General features: G+C 40.8%; 1 protein-coding gene across 4 annotated transcripts in view; it reads left to right on the top strand.

The window, feature by feature from the left end:
* Positions 1–19484, top strand: part of EPB41 (erythrocyte membrane protein band 4.1) — a 102430-nt gene that overhangs the window by 9152 nt on the left and 73794 nt on the right. For all 4 annotated transcript variants that reach the window (XM_029912678.1, XM_029912677.1, XM_029912676.1 and 1 more), the window contains exon 2: positions 18956–19430. In XM_029912678.1, coding sequence (XP_029768538.1) covers positions 18963–19430 — 468 coding nt within the window. In that variant the 5' untranslated portion in view covers positions 18956–18962. The remainder of the gene's footprint in view (positions 1–18955; positions 19431–19484) is intronic.

The raw sequence follows: 19484 nt of genomic DNA, 5'->3' as shown, positions 1-19484 counted from the left end.
AGCCATCTCCCAGCGAGAAGTGCACTACTAAAATGAGGCAGCCAAAAATGGGGCCAGATAAAAAGTAATCTCTGCTCCCTACCGCTTGTCAGAACCTGAAGAATATACTTTGGGGAAATAGCTTTTTTTTTTAAAAAGCAGTGAAATCCCTAAAATGTAATTTTCTCCACAGCTGGTAATTGTGTTTAAACAGTGAAAACACACGCAGACTGATTACTTTCCCTGTTGTTTTAGTTAACTAGTCCTCTTGGAAAAGTCATGCCACAAATGGGACACAAGTAAGAACGGCTTAAATGGCATAAATGGTGGTAGTGTGAAGGTTTGTCTTACTACATCGTATTTAAGTGCTTGGTGGAAAGCTGGCTCATGAAGGTTCTGTCACTTGTACTATTGGAGAAGATCAGTGACTGGTCATATGGAAATACTGATCTCTGGGAAGTGAACAGCAGTTTTTCGCTCAAGATGGCTTTGAATCAAATGAGTTTACAAATATGTTGCATCATCTGCGTCAGCTATTTGTTGATATAATTAAGGAATGAAAACTCCACCACATATCCCTGTTCATAAAGATTAAAAAGGGAAGCTGCCTTGTTTCACTGCCTGATGCAAAAAATGTGGTCCCATAATTGGTGAAGCAGGCGATGGTACTCTTTCATACAGTGGTGGCTCTTTCATATGTTTCTGTGGTGATGGGTGCTGTAGAAAAACTGAAAAGGTTCATAGGGAAGAGCAGGACTTAATTCACATTAATATTTTAATTTTGTATAATTGGCTATTTAACAAAGAAGACTGTCTTCACTTAATCATTTTCTTTTCATCCTAATTTGGAGTCCCCTGCAAACTGGCTTCCACATCCTGCTCAAATTGTTGTTTTTTGGAGTGGTTTCATTCCAATCTTCCCCTCTTCTTGGTGGAAAGGAGGAATTCTTATTCAGTGCCAAACTAGATTTCTTTGGTACTTTGTCAGTTTTCTAGACCACTTTCAGTAGTATACAGAAGTTTAGATTGCACATCCTCTAGGTACTATAGTAGCCATTGCGCATACGCTGCAGACTTTTTTCTCCTTCTTTCTGATCTGTCTTACTGTCTTCAGTTTTATAGTCACCTTTGCAACTAAAGTAAGGAAAAACATCAGAAGTGGATTCATTGCTGTGCTAGTGCTAGTACTGTCGGGGCTCATCAGAGGTAGTTTCCACTTTTCTGATTTCTAGGCCAGGGGTTTTCAGGACAAATTATTTGGTGGCCTCAGGGTATGTCTACACTACAGGATTAATCCGAATTTAGATAATTCGAATTTGGGAAACAGGTTGTATAAATTCGATTGTGCGCGGCCACACTAAGCACCTTAATTCGGTTTTAAACCACATTAATTCGGTGGTGTGCGGCCACACTAACCCTAATTCGAATTAACAAAATCGATTTAGGCTCTACTCCGTTCGTCGAGGTGGAGTACAGAAATCGATTTAAAGGGCCCTTTAATTCGAATTAACTGGCTCTGTAGTGTGGACGGGTGAAGGGTTAATTCGGATTAAGGCAGCTAAATCCGAATTAAAGTCCTAGTGTAGACCAGGCCTCAGAGTGCGGGAATCAACTCTTGCTTGTGGCTGCTCTCACTCTCTTTTTCCTAAAATACTTAATTAGCTTTAGGAAAAACAAATAAATTTGCACATATACACGTACAAATCATTGTAATTTATTTATTGCTAGCTAATAAGTCTGTTTTGAAAAGTGATATTAACAAACATACAAGTATCACTTTTCACAGCAGACTTGCTCAGCCCCGGCAAGCCTGGGAACAAATTAAACCCTGGATGGGGGTTGGGGGAGGCAGCGGAGGCCATAGGGCTGGGGTGATCGGGGAGGCTGGAACCTGAAGCTCTGCAGACAGTGGACAGAGCCCGGGGATGCTGAAGCTGCACAGATGGAGCTTGGGGCCTCCTGCCATGCAGCCGGAGCCCAGGGCTGGAGCCTGGAGCCCTGCAGCCGGAGCCTGCCGCCCCGCCGGCTCAAGGCTTAAGCCCAAAGCCTGAGCCCCACTGCCCCGGGAAGGTGGGGAATTCACTGGCTGCCAGCTCCTCCAGTGTTGTGCCCCAGACGTCTCCAGAGGGGGGCAGGGCCCAAACCCTGCTGGTGGCCCCAGAAACTGACACCAAGATGGTGCATCCAGGAGCAACAGGGACGGGGAGAGGCCGCTGCTTTGCCCCGCTCCCCACAGATCATAGCCCAGGAGGCTGTGGCCTCAAGAAAAGCGCCTGGTGTCCGCATTTGAGAAATGCTGCTCTAAGCAATGGGGCACGGTACAGGCACCATATAGCACATTTTAAAAGACAGAAACTCTTATGGCTTACAAAGTGGAGATAAGAGTTTTGACTGCATTGTGTGTAGTACACACCTTTAAGATGATTGCTCTTGGGAACAGATTGTTCTTCTTTCCTTCAGTTTTCTCTGTGCTACTGCAGTAACACACATGGTGCTGAACATTGGAAGGGAAATTAAAGGTGGCAGAACATTAAGACAGAGTGGTGGTAGTAATTTGAGAAATGTCTAAGGAAAATATAAGGGGAAAGAATTTTCTCTTGAGAATAAGATGTAGATGTCTATTTTTGTGAAGCATAATAGTGATTTCGCCATATCCTTTTGAGTCCTTAATATGTATTTGTAAAGTTGAATCACTTTAAATTTCCCACTAGACAACATGCTACTACATGGCTATATTGGATATGTGCTTTGTCCTCTTCTTGGGCTGTTAGAAGTTGTCTTGCTATGTAGCAGTCCTTCTTGTCATCTTAAGATGGAGTTGACTGTCTTCAGTAGGATCCTTTTCCAGGCCCAATGTAGGGTGGTCACTTTTAATATGAGTGCTTCGAGAATGAATGCATGTCCTATCACTTCTTCATTTCAAACTTTTGAAAACCTGAACTCCTTTTTTTCCTTAAACCTTTTCTCTTTTCTTCTTTTCTCAATCTTTGATGACTTCATTATCTTTCCTTTTGCCCAACTCACAACCTTGGGGTCCCTACTGACTCCTACTTTTCCTTCTCTCTTCACATAGCTTGCCATGCCCTGCTCGCTTCAGTATCTGCTTCTATTTCTCTCTTTCCAATGCCAAAATCTCAGTATACTTTCTTCTGAGCTTCCTCCTAGATTGTGGTAAACTTCTGTCTCACCATCCAGCTCTTGCCTCTTCATCTAGTAACATAATGCAAATTTCTTCTTTGCCTCTTGTGTTGATATCCGTTATCCCATACTCCATTTCCCTCCCCTGGTTCCCAGTCTCCTACTTCATAAAGTTCTGTAACTCACCTACATCTTTGTCCTCATTGTCTGTTTCACCCCTGTTAATGTTTTACTCTATGCTGTGTGCATCTGCCTTGCTGAACCGTTCTTCCATTCACATTTCTGTGGGAATTTTGTCCCCCACACTGCTACATGTGTTTGGAAGAACTGAAAGTGATAAAGAGAAATACTTTCATACACAACACATCGTTTGGCTTTGGAACTCATTGCCAGAGGATGTACTTGAGGCCAAGAATTTAGCACGATTCAAAGAGGGACTAGACATTTTATGAGGGCAATAAGAGTATCCAGAATTGTCATAGTTAATGCTAATAAAATAGTATTGGAAGGAGGAGAGAACCTCATGTTTCAGAGTTTGTCAGTATCTTATGATGAGACTTTCATGGAGGGTAGGCAACTCCACAGCTACCTATAGTAGGTTTTCTTACACTTTTCTGTGAAATATCTGGTCCTGGCCACTGCGGGAGGTAGGACGTTGGACTAAGTTGACCATAGGTTTGATCTAGTATGGTAGTTTCTGTGTTTCTAAAGTGCTATGTACACTATGGTGGTGTAGCAAGAATAATGAAGAGATGGGGATTCTTGAGGCTCTAACTCTTCTCTTCTCCTTTGCTTGCTCCACCATGGTTGTAAAGAATGAATTAGCCACTAATGTTTTGTTTTGATGTAATTAATTCATGACTATTCTATACTTCTTCCTTCTCTCCCTGCCTCTCTCCCACCCCCCAAAATAAAGAATTGATGTCTTTGAACAACATTTTAAATTATTTGAAAGACTGTGATCAAGGCATCACTGCCTTGGAAACATGTCATGTTATAACCTGGCACAAGGGAGAACTAAAATACATTATACTCAACTGTCCTCTCTTTTCAAAATGTCAAACAATGGAAAGAAGGAGAACCTTCAGTTTCTTTTTGTTCTACACTGAATATCCTTTCTTATCTTGGCAATTAGGTCTTGTATAGTCTAAGGTCACTGATATTCCTTGTAATAGTATTAAAAAGTGACTAGCTTACAGAAAGCTTGTTAACAAAACTTGTAACTTGACTCTGGAATTCTGAGGGTTTCCCCCCTCACCCCCTCCCCCGCGCTCTTTACCAGCTGGTGACTGAAGGTAAAAAACAAAACTACTTTTACCAGGGAAGAGATCTTGGAATCAGTTCAGAGCTACATCAGTATTTAGTTATCTGCTGAAATATATATATATATATATATATATATATATTTTTTGAGTGGACAGCAATTTTGAGATGTTTAGTAATTGATTTAAGGCCTGATCCTGCAAACCCTATTCCCTAATTGAAGTCCGTAGGAGTACTTGTGTGAGCAAGGGATTGTGGGATCTGGTCTGTGTGACTTATTAAGAAATAGAGTTGTGCTCAATTCCCATTTTAAAGAGACGTTGTTTGGTAGTATAAACCCAAAACTTTGGATTGTGTGGTTTTATTTGTGTTTTTGTTTTTGCTTTTAAAGAGTCTTTTAAAGAGTCTTAATCCTTTTGAGTAGTATTTACAATGAAGGTAAGCAATTTGTTTTTGAAAAATGATTTCAAACCTGACGTCCCTTTAATGCAATTTGTCTTGGGGTGGGGGAGAGAAGCTGAGGGGGTTGAAGAACGAAAACCACATAGTGCACCCAAACCTCGTTGCCGTACAGTTGCTTCTGTAAGCATTTAACTATAATGTGATGAGTGCATAGAGGAGAGGCAGAATCCGTCTGAGTGCATGAGCTCGCTATGGCCAGGCACGCGTAATGCAGCCATTTGGAATCTGCTACAGAAAAGCAGTAGACAGCTAAAGCCTTTGAAATCTTTTAGTCTCAAACATCTTTCGTTCCTCTAACAATACGTATGCTTGTGTGTTTGTGTGTTTGCGTGTACACATGCTATTATTTAGCAGGCTGCTCTTTATCAGAAGAGTACATAGGTCCCTTTTGGATCCTAATTATAGCCTTGGCTTGGAAACAACCGAAGGGAAAATAACAAAAGCAAAAACCATTTCACTAAGTGCCTGAAAAACGGTGAAGGAAGGAGACCAAGCTCTGTTGCTATACCTCCAGCATCAATGAGGCATAGTGTGAGTAAACACATCTGTGCACAGGAAAAAAATCTTATGTGAAGTGTTGATGGTAAATCTGTTCCAGTTCACTCCGCTGAAGTATACTGCCTCTGTCTCTGAGCAGAAGAAACTATTCTGTTAAAAACTATATAGTACTGATAGAGTGAGAGTTTTGAATGTAACTTGCTGAGTCGGTGTCTCATTTGCAGTTTGTGTTAAAGACATAAGTGGAATGACTCTTATAAAGTAAAAGCACTATTGACTCTGACCTGTGGATAATGCCAATCAGAAAAATTAGTTTTTGACTCATTGTAGTTGTCATCCAATATGGTTAACTCATGAGCCTTCACCTGCATTCAAATTTGCATTGTTTAATATAAGGGACCTTGTACATCCTACTGTATCTGAGGCTAAAATTCTATTGATTAGGTTCTAGTGGTGACCGATGGAATGCTGTACTGTTACCATGGCCCCTTGCTGAGACTGTGCTCTTATCTGATCAGATTTTGGTGTTTTCTTTGTTTTGTGCCTACTCGTTTGCCTTGCTGTTCTTAACTTTGACGCAGACTTGTGAAAGGAGCAGGAAATCATTGCTGTCTGTAAACTGCAGGTTGCTAACACTAATGGCTGGTCAACATGTTACGTTGACCTATTTGTGCATGTGTCTACACTCAAGGTTGTCTCCAGCTGTTTTAAGAGCCCTGTTATGGAGACGCAGTAAAACCACCTCCCCAAATGGTCTTGAGCCATGGTTGACCTACTGAGATCAATGTAGTGTGAGTGTGAAACTGCGTGACATTTGTCGACCCAGTAGTCCTTCAGCAGATGTCCCACAATGTCCCATGCCCTGTGACAGTGATTGCTCTGGTAATTATTGTAAACGTCACTGCCCATGGATCACAGAGACTGGAAAGCCCCTTTGCCCTCCCCCTCTCCTTGAAAACATCCCACATGTTTTTGAAATGCCTTTCTGATTGCCCAGCGTTGCGAGCACAATTAGCAGTTCTCCCTTTTGTACAACTGACCAACCAACCATGCTGTCTCTACGCACTAGACATGCTTCTGCTTGGAGTAGGCATTAGGAATTGGGTCTCTTTGGCCTGTTATGAAAAGTCTGTGTGAGCACAGCTGTGGACCAGCCATAGAAACATGGACATATGTGAAAAGGAGTAGGGAAGATATCTGCAGTGAGATTCTGAGAGCCAGTGCTGCACTGGACTGCGAACAAAGGCCCTGGAGGGCCAACATGTCAGACAGCTTGGAAACGGACAGAGCGGAGAGGAGACAGTCTCAGCAGGAAACAAAGCAGGAGATGCACCAGAGGATAATAGGTCATCTTAGGCAGCAAACCCAAATGCTGCAGACCTTGGTTGACCTATTGGTCAAAAATCTTAGACTTCCCACCCTTTGCAGTCCTTAGAGAACTCCATGGTAGCAGTTCCCTGCACTCCGCAGCATGCCACATGGCCTCATTGGCCTCATCCTTACCCCCATCACTCCATGACATGGGACAGCAAGGAAAACCACACCTTCACATACCCGGACCTGTGTGAACCACAGTTAGTGTACTTGCAGCTAGAAGCGACAATATTTGTGCACTGAAATGGACAGAAATGTTTGTTGCCTTTCAAATTTTAAAGTTCTGTTTTGTTAATTTATTATGTTAGTTTATATTGCATTGCCTGTTCTCTTGCACAGTGTTTTTCTGCACTGTTTTTGACACAAATTTCTATTTTTTGAAAATGAAGAATTTTATTAGTTCACAACCCATCATGCAGAATGCTTAGTGATATTCAAAGCACCCAGTACATGTAAACGTACAGCACCACAGACGTGATAGGTTAAGGAGACGCCCAGTCCTATACATTGCATAATTCATAGAGTCAGTTATAAATGTACAGCAAGCACAACATGGTTCCTGCCAGCACCCAAAGCCAGGATCAGTCTAGCACAGAACGATACTGTGGCTGACCATTAAAGTGCTCTTTCAAAGCCCACCTCAACAGCATAACTCCACATTGAGCTCTTATAATGACCCGTGTGTCTCGCTGTTTGAACTCAGCAGACAGCTGCTCCACCTCCACCCTAGTGGCAGCTTTTCCCCCCTTGCCTCATCGATATTATGCACACACACCATGCAGCTATAACCATTGGGATGTTTTTCTCATTGAGATCCAGTCTAGTGAGTAAACACCACCAGCATCCCTTCAGTCTACCAAAAGCACATTCAACTGTCATTCTGCACTGCTGAGCTGTAGTTGAACCTTTCCTTGGTGCTGTTAAGGTGGTTAGTGTATAGTTTTATGAGCAAGGGGTAGGCTGGGTCCCCTTGAAAGACTGTTAGCATTTAAGTATTGTCAATGGGTAATCTGGTTTGGAAAGAGTGCCCCTGCGTGCAGCTTTCCGGACAGTCCTGTGTTCTTAAAGATGCAAGTATCATGCATTTTCCCTCACCAGCCCATGTTGATATTGGTAAAGCATCCCTGATGATCCATCAGTGTTTGCATAACCATAGAAAAATAGCCTTTTCTATTGATGTACTCTGTGGCAATGTGGGCTGGTGCCAAACTAGGGATATGCTAGCTGTCCATTGCGCCCCTGCTGCAAATCCATCCACTATGAACTGCAAGTAGCTGAGTCACAGTCCTGTGTATCAGGAGATGATTAATGGACCTACATGCTTGCGTGTCAACAGCCCCCATTGTGGATTTTTTCAACTCCCAAATGCTTTTCCATTGACTGGTAGCAATCTGGTATTAAAAGCATCTGGAGTGTGATCACCACACACTTCTCCCTGTCAACGGAGCTCTCGTTCTGCTGTCCCTGCAAAGAAAGGTAAGGGTGAGCTTGGACCGTAGTTCCAGAAATGTGGCCTTTCGCATCCGAGAGTTCTGCAACCACTGCTCATCGTACCAAACCTGCATTACAGAACGATCCCATCAGTCAATGCTCTTTTCTCTGGTCCAGAAGCGGGGTTCCACTGTCTTCAACTGCTCTGTGAATGCCACCAACAGCCCTGAATTGTTTTTCGCTATGTCCCTCAGCAAACTGTCCTCCGAGAAATAGTCACCTCCATTATTGTGGTATTTCCTCTGGATCTCCAAATACAAGAGGATCATGCATCCTGTATTTACAGTGTTCATGAGAACAGCACAGCTCTTCAGTCTCCATGGTCCTGTTAGAGATACTGGTGGACACCGAAAATCCTGTGTGGGTTTGTGGGATTAAAAAAATGTGAAAATTATGGGCTATAGATGGCATTATGCAGTGGAGAAAGTTACATATTGGGAACTTGACCTCAAGATCCCACAGATCCCTGTGCTTACTCATTTCTACCCCCACCGCACGTGAAAATTTCCCAAAAGGCATTGCATAGATTGTGGCATGTGGCACCCTGGGATACCTACTGGGGTGCCCCACATTTTGCTTAGACACAGGCACTCCTGGTGAGTACATGCTATCCCCATCCAAGCAGCCAAGTATGCACGTACAAGAGTGATGTACTAACTTCGGCAGCTGCATGCTGACATAACTTGTCACCCAAAGTTTGTAGTGTAGACATGGCCTTAGAGTCCTATTTTTGGAGTGGCAGCTCTAACAGTTTCTACCTTCCTCAGTACAGTTTGATGCGCCATCAGTTCAGAGTTGATCAAGACAGGGCTTGAGGCAAGCTGCCAGCTATGGAGTTGTGCCCGCTGCTGCTTATTACTGTTTTCCTAGCATTGCTGCTATTGATTCAGAAGTGAACTTTAACAGCTATATCATACAGATTTCTTTAGATTAGATCTTGCAGTTTTGTTCTGATGTCGGTAATGAATGACAATAAAGAAAAAGTCTAGCCATAAGGATTACATTCTGTAATGTAGTAAAGAGAAACAGCTGCTTGCATGGGAAGACTTTTTTTTTTTTAAAGCATATTTTAAGTTAAGAAAATACTTGTATCTCTGTGCCTGTGCTGTGTTTAAAAGGACCATAAAGCTTTGGGTCTCTACTGTTACCAATGGGCTTGGAAAAGATAATCGTGTAAGTCTGAGTGAACTCATTCCATAAGTAACTTAAAAGAATAGTTTTTATGGACTCTGCTTGTCCTCGCATTGGGCCTAAATCATTTCAATTTTGAATAAGTTTCCTTGGCACATTGTGAATTTGTAGGCATTTCCAGCTGTATTACTGGGGAGCAGATGTAAGTGAAATGTAAACCTTCTGGAGGCTATAGTCCTTGTCAGTTAGCAAGATCTTTAAACTGCCGCATATCACAAACTCTTTTTAAAAAATCTAGGCTATTTTCAAGAAAGGATTTTCTGGGACACTTCAAAGAGGAACTTTATCTGAGTTCTTGCACACCATTAACTTGTAATAAATTTTATCCCTCTATTAATGTCAGATCCTTTTATAAATCCAGTCCTCAGTTTGACACAAATGATCTGCTGAAAGCAGATGGTAAGCTACTGTTTTGCGCCCTCATTTAAATAGAAAAGCTGTACCGTGGTAGGAGGATGAAGGAGGGGTATAGTGCTGCTGATATACAGTAGATTACTGGGAGTGGTCCGGTGAGAATTAAATCCAGGCAATTACAATGTACCATCTGTGTTGTAACACTGGGAGGCTTATTTTTTCCTCTGTTACTGAGGCAAAATTTTCAGATGTTTTGGTGAATGTATCTTATTTCTTCTGGTAATAGGACCTCACCATTTGGTTAAAGGGACACTGTCAGTCTGTTCAAGACCCAAAGCCTAACAGCTTGTAAAGGACCCAAATAACATTTAAATAATAACCTGTAAGGGATTTACCTTCCTAATTTGGGGAGTTCTAAGCAGGTTTAGTATGTTTTAAATAGAGAACACACACATCAGATATTTCTATCAAGGACAAATGGAATAAATATAAAATCTGTACTGTGCTCTTCATGTCACCAGAAGCTTTAGAACAGTGGTGGGCAAGCTGCAGCCCATCAGGGTAATCTGCTGGCGGGCCACAAGACAGTTTGTTTACATTGACCATCCACAGGCACGGCCGCCCGCAGCTCCCAGTGGCCGCAGTTCGCCGTTCCTGGCCAATGGGAGCTGCGGGAAGCAGTGGCCAGCATTCCATTGTAATGGAATTGCTAGCATTTTTATTGAGGTTTGCATTAGGTTTCTCTCTAAATTTTTTTCAACAAATTCGTTGTCTTTTCTTAACCCTTCTAAGAACCTTTTGAGAAATATACCTGGAGGGTACTTGTTTGATTGTTAATCTTCAGTAACACTTCAGTAGCGCTCTTCTGAAAATGTATCTATTATTGTTACAACAAGTACCAAAGATTGCTATAAGTGGAAGGTGCATTAGAGAGAATTCTTTTTCAGTTTGTTTACTTTGTGCACTTGACAGTACTTTTCATATAGTCATTTTTCCCTAATGGTTTGCGCGAACCTTTCACAAACCAAGACCGGGGTGCGGGGAGGGAGAGAATTATTTTACTAAGAGAAACAGGAAAATGTAATTGTTAAATTGATAGGGGGGACTCGGATGCAGCATAGTACCTGAAACTACCTTTAATTTGCTCTTTAAAAATGGACAAGATTTAAAGTTTGTGTCCTTTAATTGAAATCTCCCTTCTTTGTCGCTTCTTATTGCAGCAGCAGCATTCATGTTGCATTTTGTCTTTCAGTAAGGCCATATGTTGGTTTATTAGGTAACTAGATCAACAGCAGCACATTGTAATGTGTATGACTTTATAAAATAAACTTTTCGTTATATTGTGTATTTAGGCATTAGGATCTACTACACCATTAAATACTGTTAGATATTATAAGAATTTAAGGCTTCTTAACTAAAAAAAAAAAGCCAATTGTTTTCTTTTAAAAGAACAAAGCCTTGAAGTTTAAATGGTATTTTTCATAACTTTATGTTGAAATGATCAGGGGATTTGCTTTCTGCGTTGAAGGCGATAAGTTAGTGACTTAACCTTGTTCGAATAATAAATGTGCTTGCTTCTGAGTAAGCATTGATTAATGGACAGTGAAGCACTTTAACGATATTAAGACCCACTATGCTAGCTCTATATCCCCCTACTAGTCTTTCTCTGAGCCATCGGGATGAATGAGCCCAGCTATATTTGCTTTTGGTGTGACATCTTTATTATACTTTAATACGTTTTAATCACTTATGCTAGTCAAGATCTTTTGAAGACAACTATACAGTGATAACTTAGTGTTCTCAATGTAAGGCTTGAAATATCTAGACTCCTTGGAACCAAGAGAGCCAACAGAATCAATTCAGTCCTTCCAGATTTTCCAGTTAGATACATTCTGAATTACCACAATTGAGTGTAGGTATGTTGGAAGAAGTGGAAGTCGGCAAGACTCCAGAATCCAAAGTCCTGTCTGATCTGCTGTTTGAATTGGGTGTTTGCGCTAGTGTCCTTCACTAACAATTCCCTTTTCCTACTTGTGTGCAGCTTGTAAGTGAAATCATTTCTCTCTTGTCAGATATTTGTTGGAGTTTCTTGATGCATAGAATTAAATTGATCATTGTTATTGAAAACTTATTACTAAAATAATTCAGATGGTGTTAGAAACATGAAAATTTACTACCTTAAAAAGTTTACAGCGTAAATAATGCAAATAACCATATTTTAGTCATTAAAGTAGCACTTACGTAAATGAGGGCAGAACTGATGCTGAAATCTAGAACACCCAGTGTATTTAGAACAGCACTAACTTCCTATTTTTAGAACCAATAAAATAGAATAACCAATTAGTTTATTCAAACCATGAATGTTGGAAACAGAAAATAGGATGGAAAGTCTTCCAATTACTTACTAAATTTTAATTTTAATTTTTTTAGTTTTTTGTTAGAAAAACCAGACTCTGTCCCTTGCTGAAAAAAGGATGTCTAGAAAGATGTAACTATATTATGTTAGCCTCGCAGATCAGAGGAGGATGCCCTCCATGTGAACAATTAGGGCATGGTTTGAGTTTCAGGGGAGGTAACAAGTGGACTGGTAGTTTGAAGGTGAGGATGTAAGGGGGTGGTGGGGATTCATTGGATCGCTAACAGCAGTCTTTTTTAGGAGTTAGAGTATTTCAAGCTCAGTTTTACAGTTCTATTTTCTCTTATATTAAAAAATACTTTATTGTAGCTTCTGAAATATTTGTCATTGGCATAATACTGACATTGTGTGTACCTGGGCCTGAAATCATCAGTTCTGTGAAATTCTATCTACTACAGAATGCTGCATGGCTCCTCAGCAATACAGGCTATCATGAGCACATTAAACCTGTCCTCTGCTCTCTGTGCTGACCTCTCATAGACCATGGAGGCAAGTTCAGAGTGTTGGTCCTTATTTTCAAGGTGCTCCATGTCCTGGATCCAGCATATATAAAAAATAAGCTTTGGGATGCTGACCACCGTGCTCAACTCTGCTCCTCAGTCACAATTGATCTTTCTACTGTAAGGGTAAAGGTTGTCAGTGCAGGAGACAGTGCTTTCTGGAGGACTGATCTGAGGCTGTGGAATAGACACCTACAGGGGCTAAGGACCGTAACAAATCTTATGCCTTCCATTCCAACTGGAAGGCAGGCTTTGTTGATTTTAACTTCTAACAAACACACAGCAGCATACCTTTTAATAAATAATCTAAACAACCAACCAGCCTACCAAAACAAAATGCTACACTGTACACACCTTTCTCCCCTGGGGAGAGGATGAGAGAAGATGCTAACCACATGTCACAGACATTAGTCATGTTGCTTAATGCACTACTGGAAGGTGCTCTGATGTTATGGTGATAAGAACGGGATAACAACTTGAATAGAATGTAACTTTAAAATTGAATTGTTAAAAATAACTCTCATCTCCAGAACTGCATGAGCCAAAACCTCATCTATACAGCAGGTGTCTGTGTGTCCCAGAAGTTATGAATAATAAGATGACATATAAATGATCTGCAGGATCTGAGAGAGACTGTTTGGGGGTGGAGGAGATATGAATGAAAACTTCGCCTGCATTTCAAAATCTTTTTTTTTTTTAATATATACATCTCCAAATCGGGGAAGTATGGGAGTATCTTACTAATAGTGTGTTCCCTAAGTGTTGTTTAACAAAATAGCTGTGTGTAACAAAACAAAACAAAACTGTTGCTCTTTCTGTGAGCTGTGCTATGAAGGTTCCACTGGAAAACAAAATACTATTTAGAAATGCCTCCTTATAATGAAAGATTTAAGACGTATATTTTAAATAATATATGTTCAATCTTCTTAATTTTGTTCCATCTTACAAGACAGGGCCTTGTGTTCTACGCTTTCAGTTAAAACCATAAAAATGAATTCTGAATGTAAAACGTCAGAGAGAGAATATAATTAGTGTGTCCAAGCAGAGTGACAGACAATGAGTGCATCAGGGACCTTGTAACAAAATATTTGACTGCACTTAGTGAATTGGTGGTGGTGGTGGCTAACTGACTCTATTAAATCTTTATTGGGAAGGACAGGGAGAGGCAATACAGTACGTGCCTATCTCCACATCCCTAGTTTTGTACATGTTGTACATTTGGATCAGATCACTGGGCTGTCCCTGAGAAAAGCAGAGGTGCAAAGGAAAGACTTGGAGACATTTGCTCATCTAAAACAAGACCCACCTTTCAGTGTTTGGAAAAAAACCATAGTCTGCAACTACACAACCGCTGAAATCAAGCAAGTAAACAGACTGTTGTTCTGGGTCCAGAGACTTTAATATTAGTTTTCTCAGAGAGGAAGTGTCTATTATTGGGGAGTTATCCTGTTTACTTCACTTAATAACAAAAGTTTCTCTTACAGGCCTACCATCCCTATTCTTCACTTCCAGAGCCTTGCATTTAGCTTTAGATAGGAGGGAATTTTGAATAGATGATGTTTTGATAGTGATTCTTGCCCATTTATTTTTTCTAAATGAATTCAATGGGAAGTAGCTACAAAGCACATTGTTTTGGCCGCCAGACCAAAACATAACTCCTAATTAACCCCTTCTCTCCTGAATATGGATTCATCTGTGCCGTATACTCATTCTGTATTATATAGGAGTGTCAGCAGTGCAATTAAACTCCAACTCTTCGGGGATGTACCCAGTGAGTTGGCCATTGGTGGAAGTGTGTGTTTTTGTCCAGGGTTTTGGGCAACACTGAATTGGTTCATCACTAGTTCTTGCCTGGCAACTCCTGTCATAATATCTAGTTTGTAGCTGTTAAAGTTGGACTAACAACATTAACTTTGATTTTTCTCTGCCTCTGTTAGTGTTGCTTCCAATGCGCATTCGTGGGTGGAATTTTGTATTGATTTGACAATACTTGAAAAATTTGAAAGACAACTGTTGTTCTAGGCAGGTATCATTCCAAAACTTGTAGAGGAATAGAGACGCGACTCAGTTGGGGTCCAAGAGTACAGGGTGGGTATCTTAGGTCCCAGGTGTGTTTGCTTTTCCCCTCTCTCATACATCATGCCTTGCTTGTTTTGCCGCACATAGGGCCCGCAAATTGAAACACATTGATATGTAATTTTTGCTGCTTCCCCCCAGCAAGAGAGTAGGAGTAGCTGATGAAGACAAGTATTGCCAGTTTTATGTTGCTGCTGCTGAGATTTCATTGTCCATTTTCCCCTACCAAATCCTCTATCAAGCTACAGAATACTAGACCTATTTTAAAAAAAAAAAAATCCTACAAAGCATATGTATAATCTCTCTTTTTACGTATATATGAGTTACATTAAAATTTATCCTTTGATCTACATTATTCAATACCACACTTCACATACCCTCTTGCAAGTAGGTTGTGCCATCTGGCTCTAACTGTATTGGATTTTTACTTCTTGAAGAGGGTCCGTTGTGTTCTGTCTGGATCTGTAACAATCTTTTAAAAACCCATTAATTCAACAGACCTGTAAGTTACCCTAAGATCAGATAACTTAGCAACAACATAAATATTACAAATGAACCTCACCCTGGAATTCCCACTCGGGTGTCTCTGGCTAGCCATACCAAATCACCTTACAGGGGAGAGAAGAGAAAATGGGCTTTGTAGTGCACCCTGGAAGCTAACCAAAGTGTCTCATAGGATAAGGTGAGCAAATGAGTTCCAAACGCTAGGGTGGGGGGAGCTAGCTAACAGACACTGTCCTGTCTCTCTTATACCACTGTGCCTCCACTGACAGCAAGTGTGGTAGCATTTCACAGGGACACTAGCACACACTTAACCTCTGAAAGGAAAAAACCAGTAGGTTATAGCTGCGCAAAATTTATTGCTGGTGTTAAAATAACCCACAGTTGACTGTCAGGTTCCAGACTTTTTGCAGGGCTGATTATTGGAAAGTTAAACATTATCCTCCTCTTTGTAAACGGAAGAAATCTGAGATATGCTAGAAGACATTTGAGTCAATAAATTGGAACTCCAATGTCATTTTCACTTTCCATAGTTTAACCACGCTTTTTTAAGGAACGGTCTTATGCTGTATTTACCCTGCTGGCTTGAGAGAACAAGGAGAATAGTGCAGATGGGAATTACTCAATTATTTGAAACAAACATTAGATATGAAAGGACATGCTTACCATGCTGTTCCAGGATGGCAGGGAGGTACAAAGGGGTCGGATCTAAGTCATCACAAATCTCTAGTTTTGCTGTCCTTACCTCATTCTTCTATTTAACATTTCCTCTTTTGAACATATTTAAGGGGGCTTTTCAAAACTCTCAGCAGAAGGTATTGTGCACACACAAGGTTTTCTCTATGGCTGTGCTTAGCATTGATTTATATTTTAATTGCCTAGTTAAGAATACTAAATTATGGAATAAGGAAAATTTTAAATACAGCATTAAGCTTCAGTGTAGGTAATGAGTGGTGGGAGATTTTGAGAGAGTGGGGTGGAAAGGAGAGAGAGGCAACTATTTAAGGATTCAGACTTCTTGAAATGTAATCTTGGGAAGATTTTTAAAACCAGCCAGAAATGATGGTGAAAGGTTAAATCTTGTCTAGTCTGCTATTTGTTGGGGGGCACTCCCTTGATGTAGACTTATGGGTGAGTGGGGAAAACTGTTTTGATTCCTGGAGCCTGCTGCAATGCAAAGCAAACCTCCATTGAATGGACTAGATGGCTCAGTGCAGCCATTCCCAAACTGTGTTTTCCCCCAAGCAAGCACTTTCTGGTGGTCCATGGCTGCTCCTGTGTTGCTGGCTCTCCTTGTTTCCAGCTACTGAATCACATTAAAGGAAGCTAAAAATACATTAAATACTTCACTTTCCCACATGAGAAATTGCTGTAATCCATGGTGGTGGTATTAGATCACTGGTGGAGCAGGAGATGGTCCATCAGTGGCAAGGATAGGTATCCACAAGACACTATTAGAATATGATCCACTTCATGAAAATGTTTGAGAACACCTGACTCAGGGGATTGCAATAGGATATGGAGCCTGTCACTTATTATGGATTGTCGGTTCAAATTCATCTAAGGTGAACAGCAACAGAGGGTTTTTTTTTTTTTTTCATGGGATGGTAGCTCACTGGTCAATGTAAAATAAGTTCAGTGGGGATTTTGGAGAGTCTCAGTCCAGCTAACAGCTGTGTTACTACAGAGGTGTTCACATAGCAGAATCCTCCAGCACCAGTGACCATTGATTTGCAGCCTCAGCTAAAAGGACAAGGACTGTGGAACTACACTCCTTCATCCAGTTCCCCGGAGATAGTCCCTTCAGGTCAGGGCTGAGATATCTTGTATTGGAGGGATGATGAGGGAAAACTTGAATTGCTGCTTGTACTTGTTGGCTTGTAGTAGAGGACTTTCCCATCCAGGGCACCTTTCATGAGCAATATGTTCTCAGAGCAAAAGAACCCACAAGATACTGGTGTTTAAATAATGGTGACCTATTTGAAACAAATTTTAAAATGGGCTTTGTATAAGAGACTTGTAGTAGTTGCACTATGCTATCTCAGCTGTTTGGAACAGTAGACATGTATTGTACAGAGTTGCAATATTTTTAGGACAATCAGTATTCAGTGGTGTTTGTATCTGTGGTTGAAAACTTCAAAAACTTTTTGGTTTTTGTTTTTAAATCTGAAGCATTTTGATTACTGTGGGAAAACGAACATTTACATTTTTTCAATTTGGGAAAAGTTTTGAATGTTAAGTGTGGTAATGCTTAAATGGGTGATGTCTTGAATGTTTCTTAATTCTAAATGAGAACTTTAAATAAATGTTTCTACTTAAGTTTTGGGCTAGAAGGGATTGAAACAGACATGTTTGCCCCATGTAAGCAATGGTAATTTGTTACCACAGATGCATGTGATGTAACTCTCAAAGATTAGTTCTATCCCCTCCAAAGCATGATTATTTCAGGTCCTCTTTATACTTTAAATAGATACGCTCTTCATGTGATTTCCATCTCTTTGTGTCAACAGCCAGGCTGAAGTTGAAGTAAACATGGCATCAGATTAGTAAAATGGACTCCAAAAAACCTGCTGTCCATTAGCGGGATAAATGCATTTGAGAAAGCCTTTGCAGTTTAAATTTGAGACTTTTTTTTGCCCATGCAGTGCAAGTATCAATTTCTAAATGCCAAATTCCTTAGGTTTCCGCAGCTTACTTTACTAAAACCAGATTGCTTACAGGCCAAGTTATTTAGTTGAAATAGATCTATTTTAAACTTGGCCTCAATAAGCACCATTCGGAGTACTTCTGTATAGTAATGCAATAATCAATCTAGGCTGGTAGAGGAAACGAAGGGGTTTATGTATTATCACTTCTTAAATTTAATATTTAGATTCTTTGGTCTGTTACAGGGACGCTTGTTTTTGGTAGGACCTGAAATTTGTTGTAGTAGTAAAACTTTTCATCTTTTGCAGAGTGTTGTTGCCTGTAGGTGGTGTATCTTTGGGAGGTTTTTCTTCTGAAACTTCCTGTTTACACCATTTTTTTTCAGTTCTGTATCTCAGGAAGCGAGATACGGCTGCCACAGAATTTTTGCATAGGATGTTACTAAGAGGCTTGTTTAGTTACATGTCTGTTTTTCCCTACTCCCTTCCCACACAACGGCACTGGGACAAAGTTTTACTGTAGGGTGAAAAAGAAGACTCGAAAGAAGTGTAAAGCTAGAAATGCTAAGAGAAGTGCACTTTTATTTCTACAAACCTCATTATTTGCTTTTGTTTGTCTTCTGCAGTTGTCACACTAGAAATATCTCTCATTGACTATTTTGATTAGGCAAGATGGCTGCAATTTTAACTGTGATGCAGTCTAAGAGCTGCGGAAAGGAAGTACTAAGGAAATGACACTTGCAGTACCAGAGTTAAGCAGAATTGTTCATGTATCTGAAACACATTTATTAGTACAATCCTCACTGTAAAAGGTGTGTGAGTAGACAGGGATGAAGAGGTCTCTATTTTTTGAAAAGACTACACTAAGCCAAGTCTAGTTTTACACACGAGTGTGATTTGTCAGTGATAAGATTGCTTTGTATCTAAAGCTCAGTAGGCTACAGACCAGAGAGAGCAGCTCTCAGGAAGTGGTGCTTGGAGTGCTTGCTATTTGATTTATAATGGCTAAATGCATGTGTAAACACTGAAGAAATATTATTGTTTACTTTTTAAAATCTCTGTTACAGTGTCATCATGACAACAGAGAAGAGTCTAGTGGCTGAGGCCGAGAATCCTAAGCAGCAGCAGCAAAAAGAGGAGGAGGTAGCTGCTGAAACACAGAAGCAAGAGGCTTCTCTGGAGGAGGCTTCCCAACAGGCATCTGAGGGGCATAATCAAACGGGACAGAAACAGAAGGCCTCCAACGGTGATACCCCCACACACGAAGACCAGAGCAAGAACAAAGAGCGCTGCACTTCCGAGAGTCGGGGGCTGTCACGCCTATTTTCATCATTTCTCAAAAGGCCCAAGTCTCAAGTTTCTGAAGAGGGCAAAGAAGTGGAGACTCCACAAGAGAAAGGTGAAGGAGGTCAGAAAGAGACAGATCTAGGAGCCAGTCCTGATGAAGAAATCCTACTGAAGGCCCCAATAGCAGCTCCTGAACCTGAACTCAGGACTGACCCATCTTTAGATCTTCATTCACTAAGCAGCGCAGAAACACAGGTAAACAAACAAAGTGGATTTGGATTCTCTTTGGCTTCCTAATCAGCTGGCTCA

Source organism: Terrapene carolina, unplaced genomic scaffold, assembly GCF_002925995.2.
Source record: "Terrapene carolina triunguis isolate 2854851 unplaced genomic scaffold, T_m_triunguis-2.0 Scaffold236, whole genome shotgun sequence".
Lineage (NCBI taxonomy): Eukaryota > Metazoa > Chordata > Testudines > Emydidae > Terrapene > Terrapene triunguis.
This window is presented reverse-complemented; position numbering and strand designations above follow the sequence as displayed.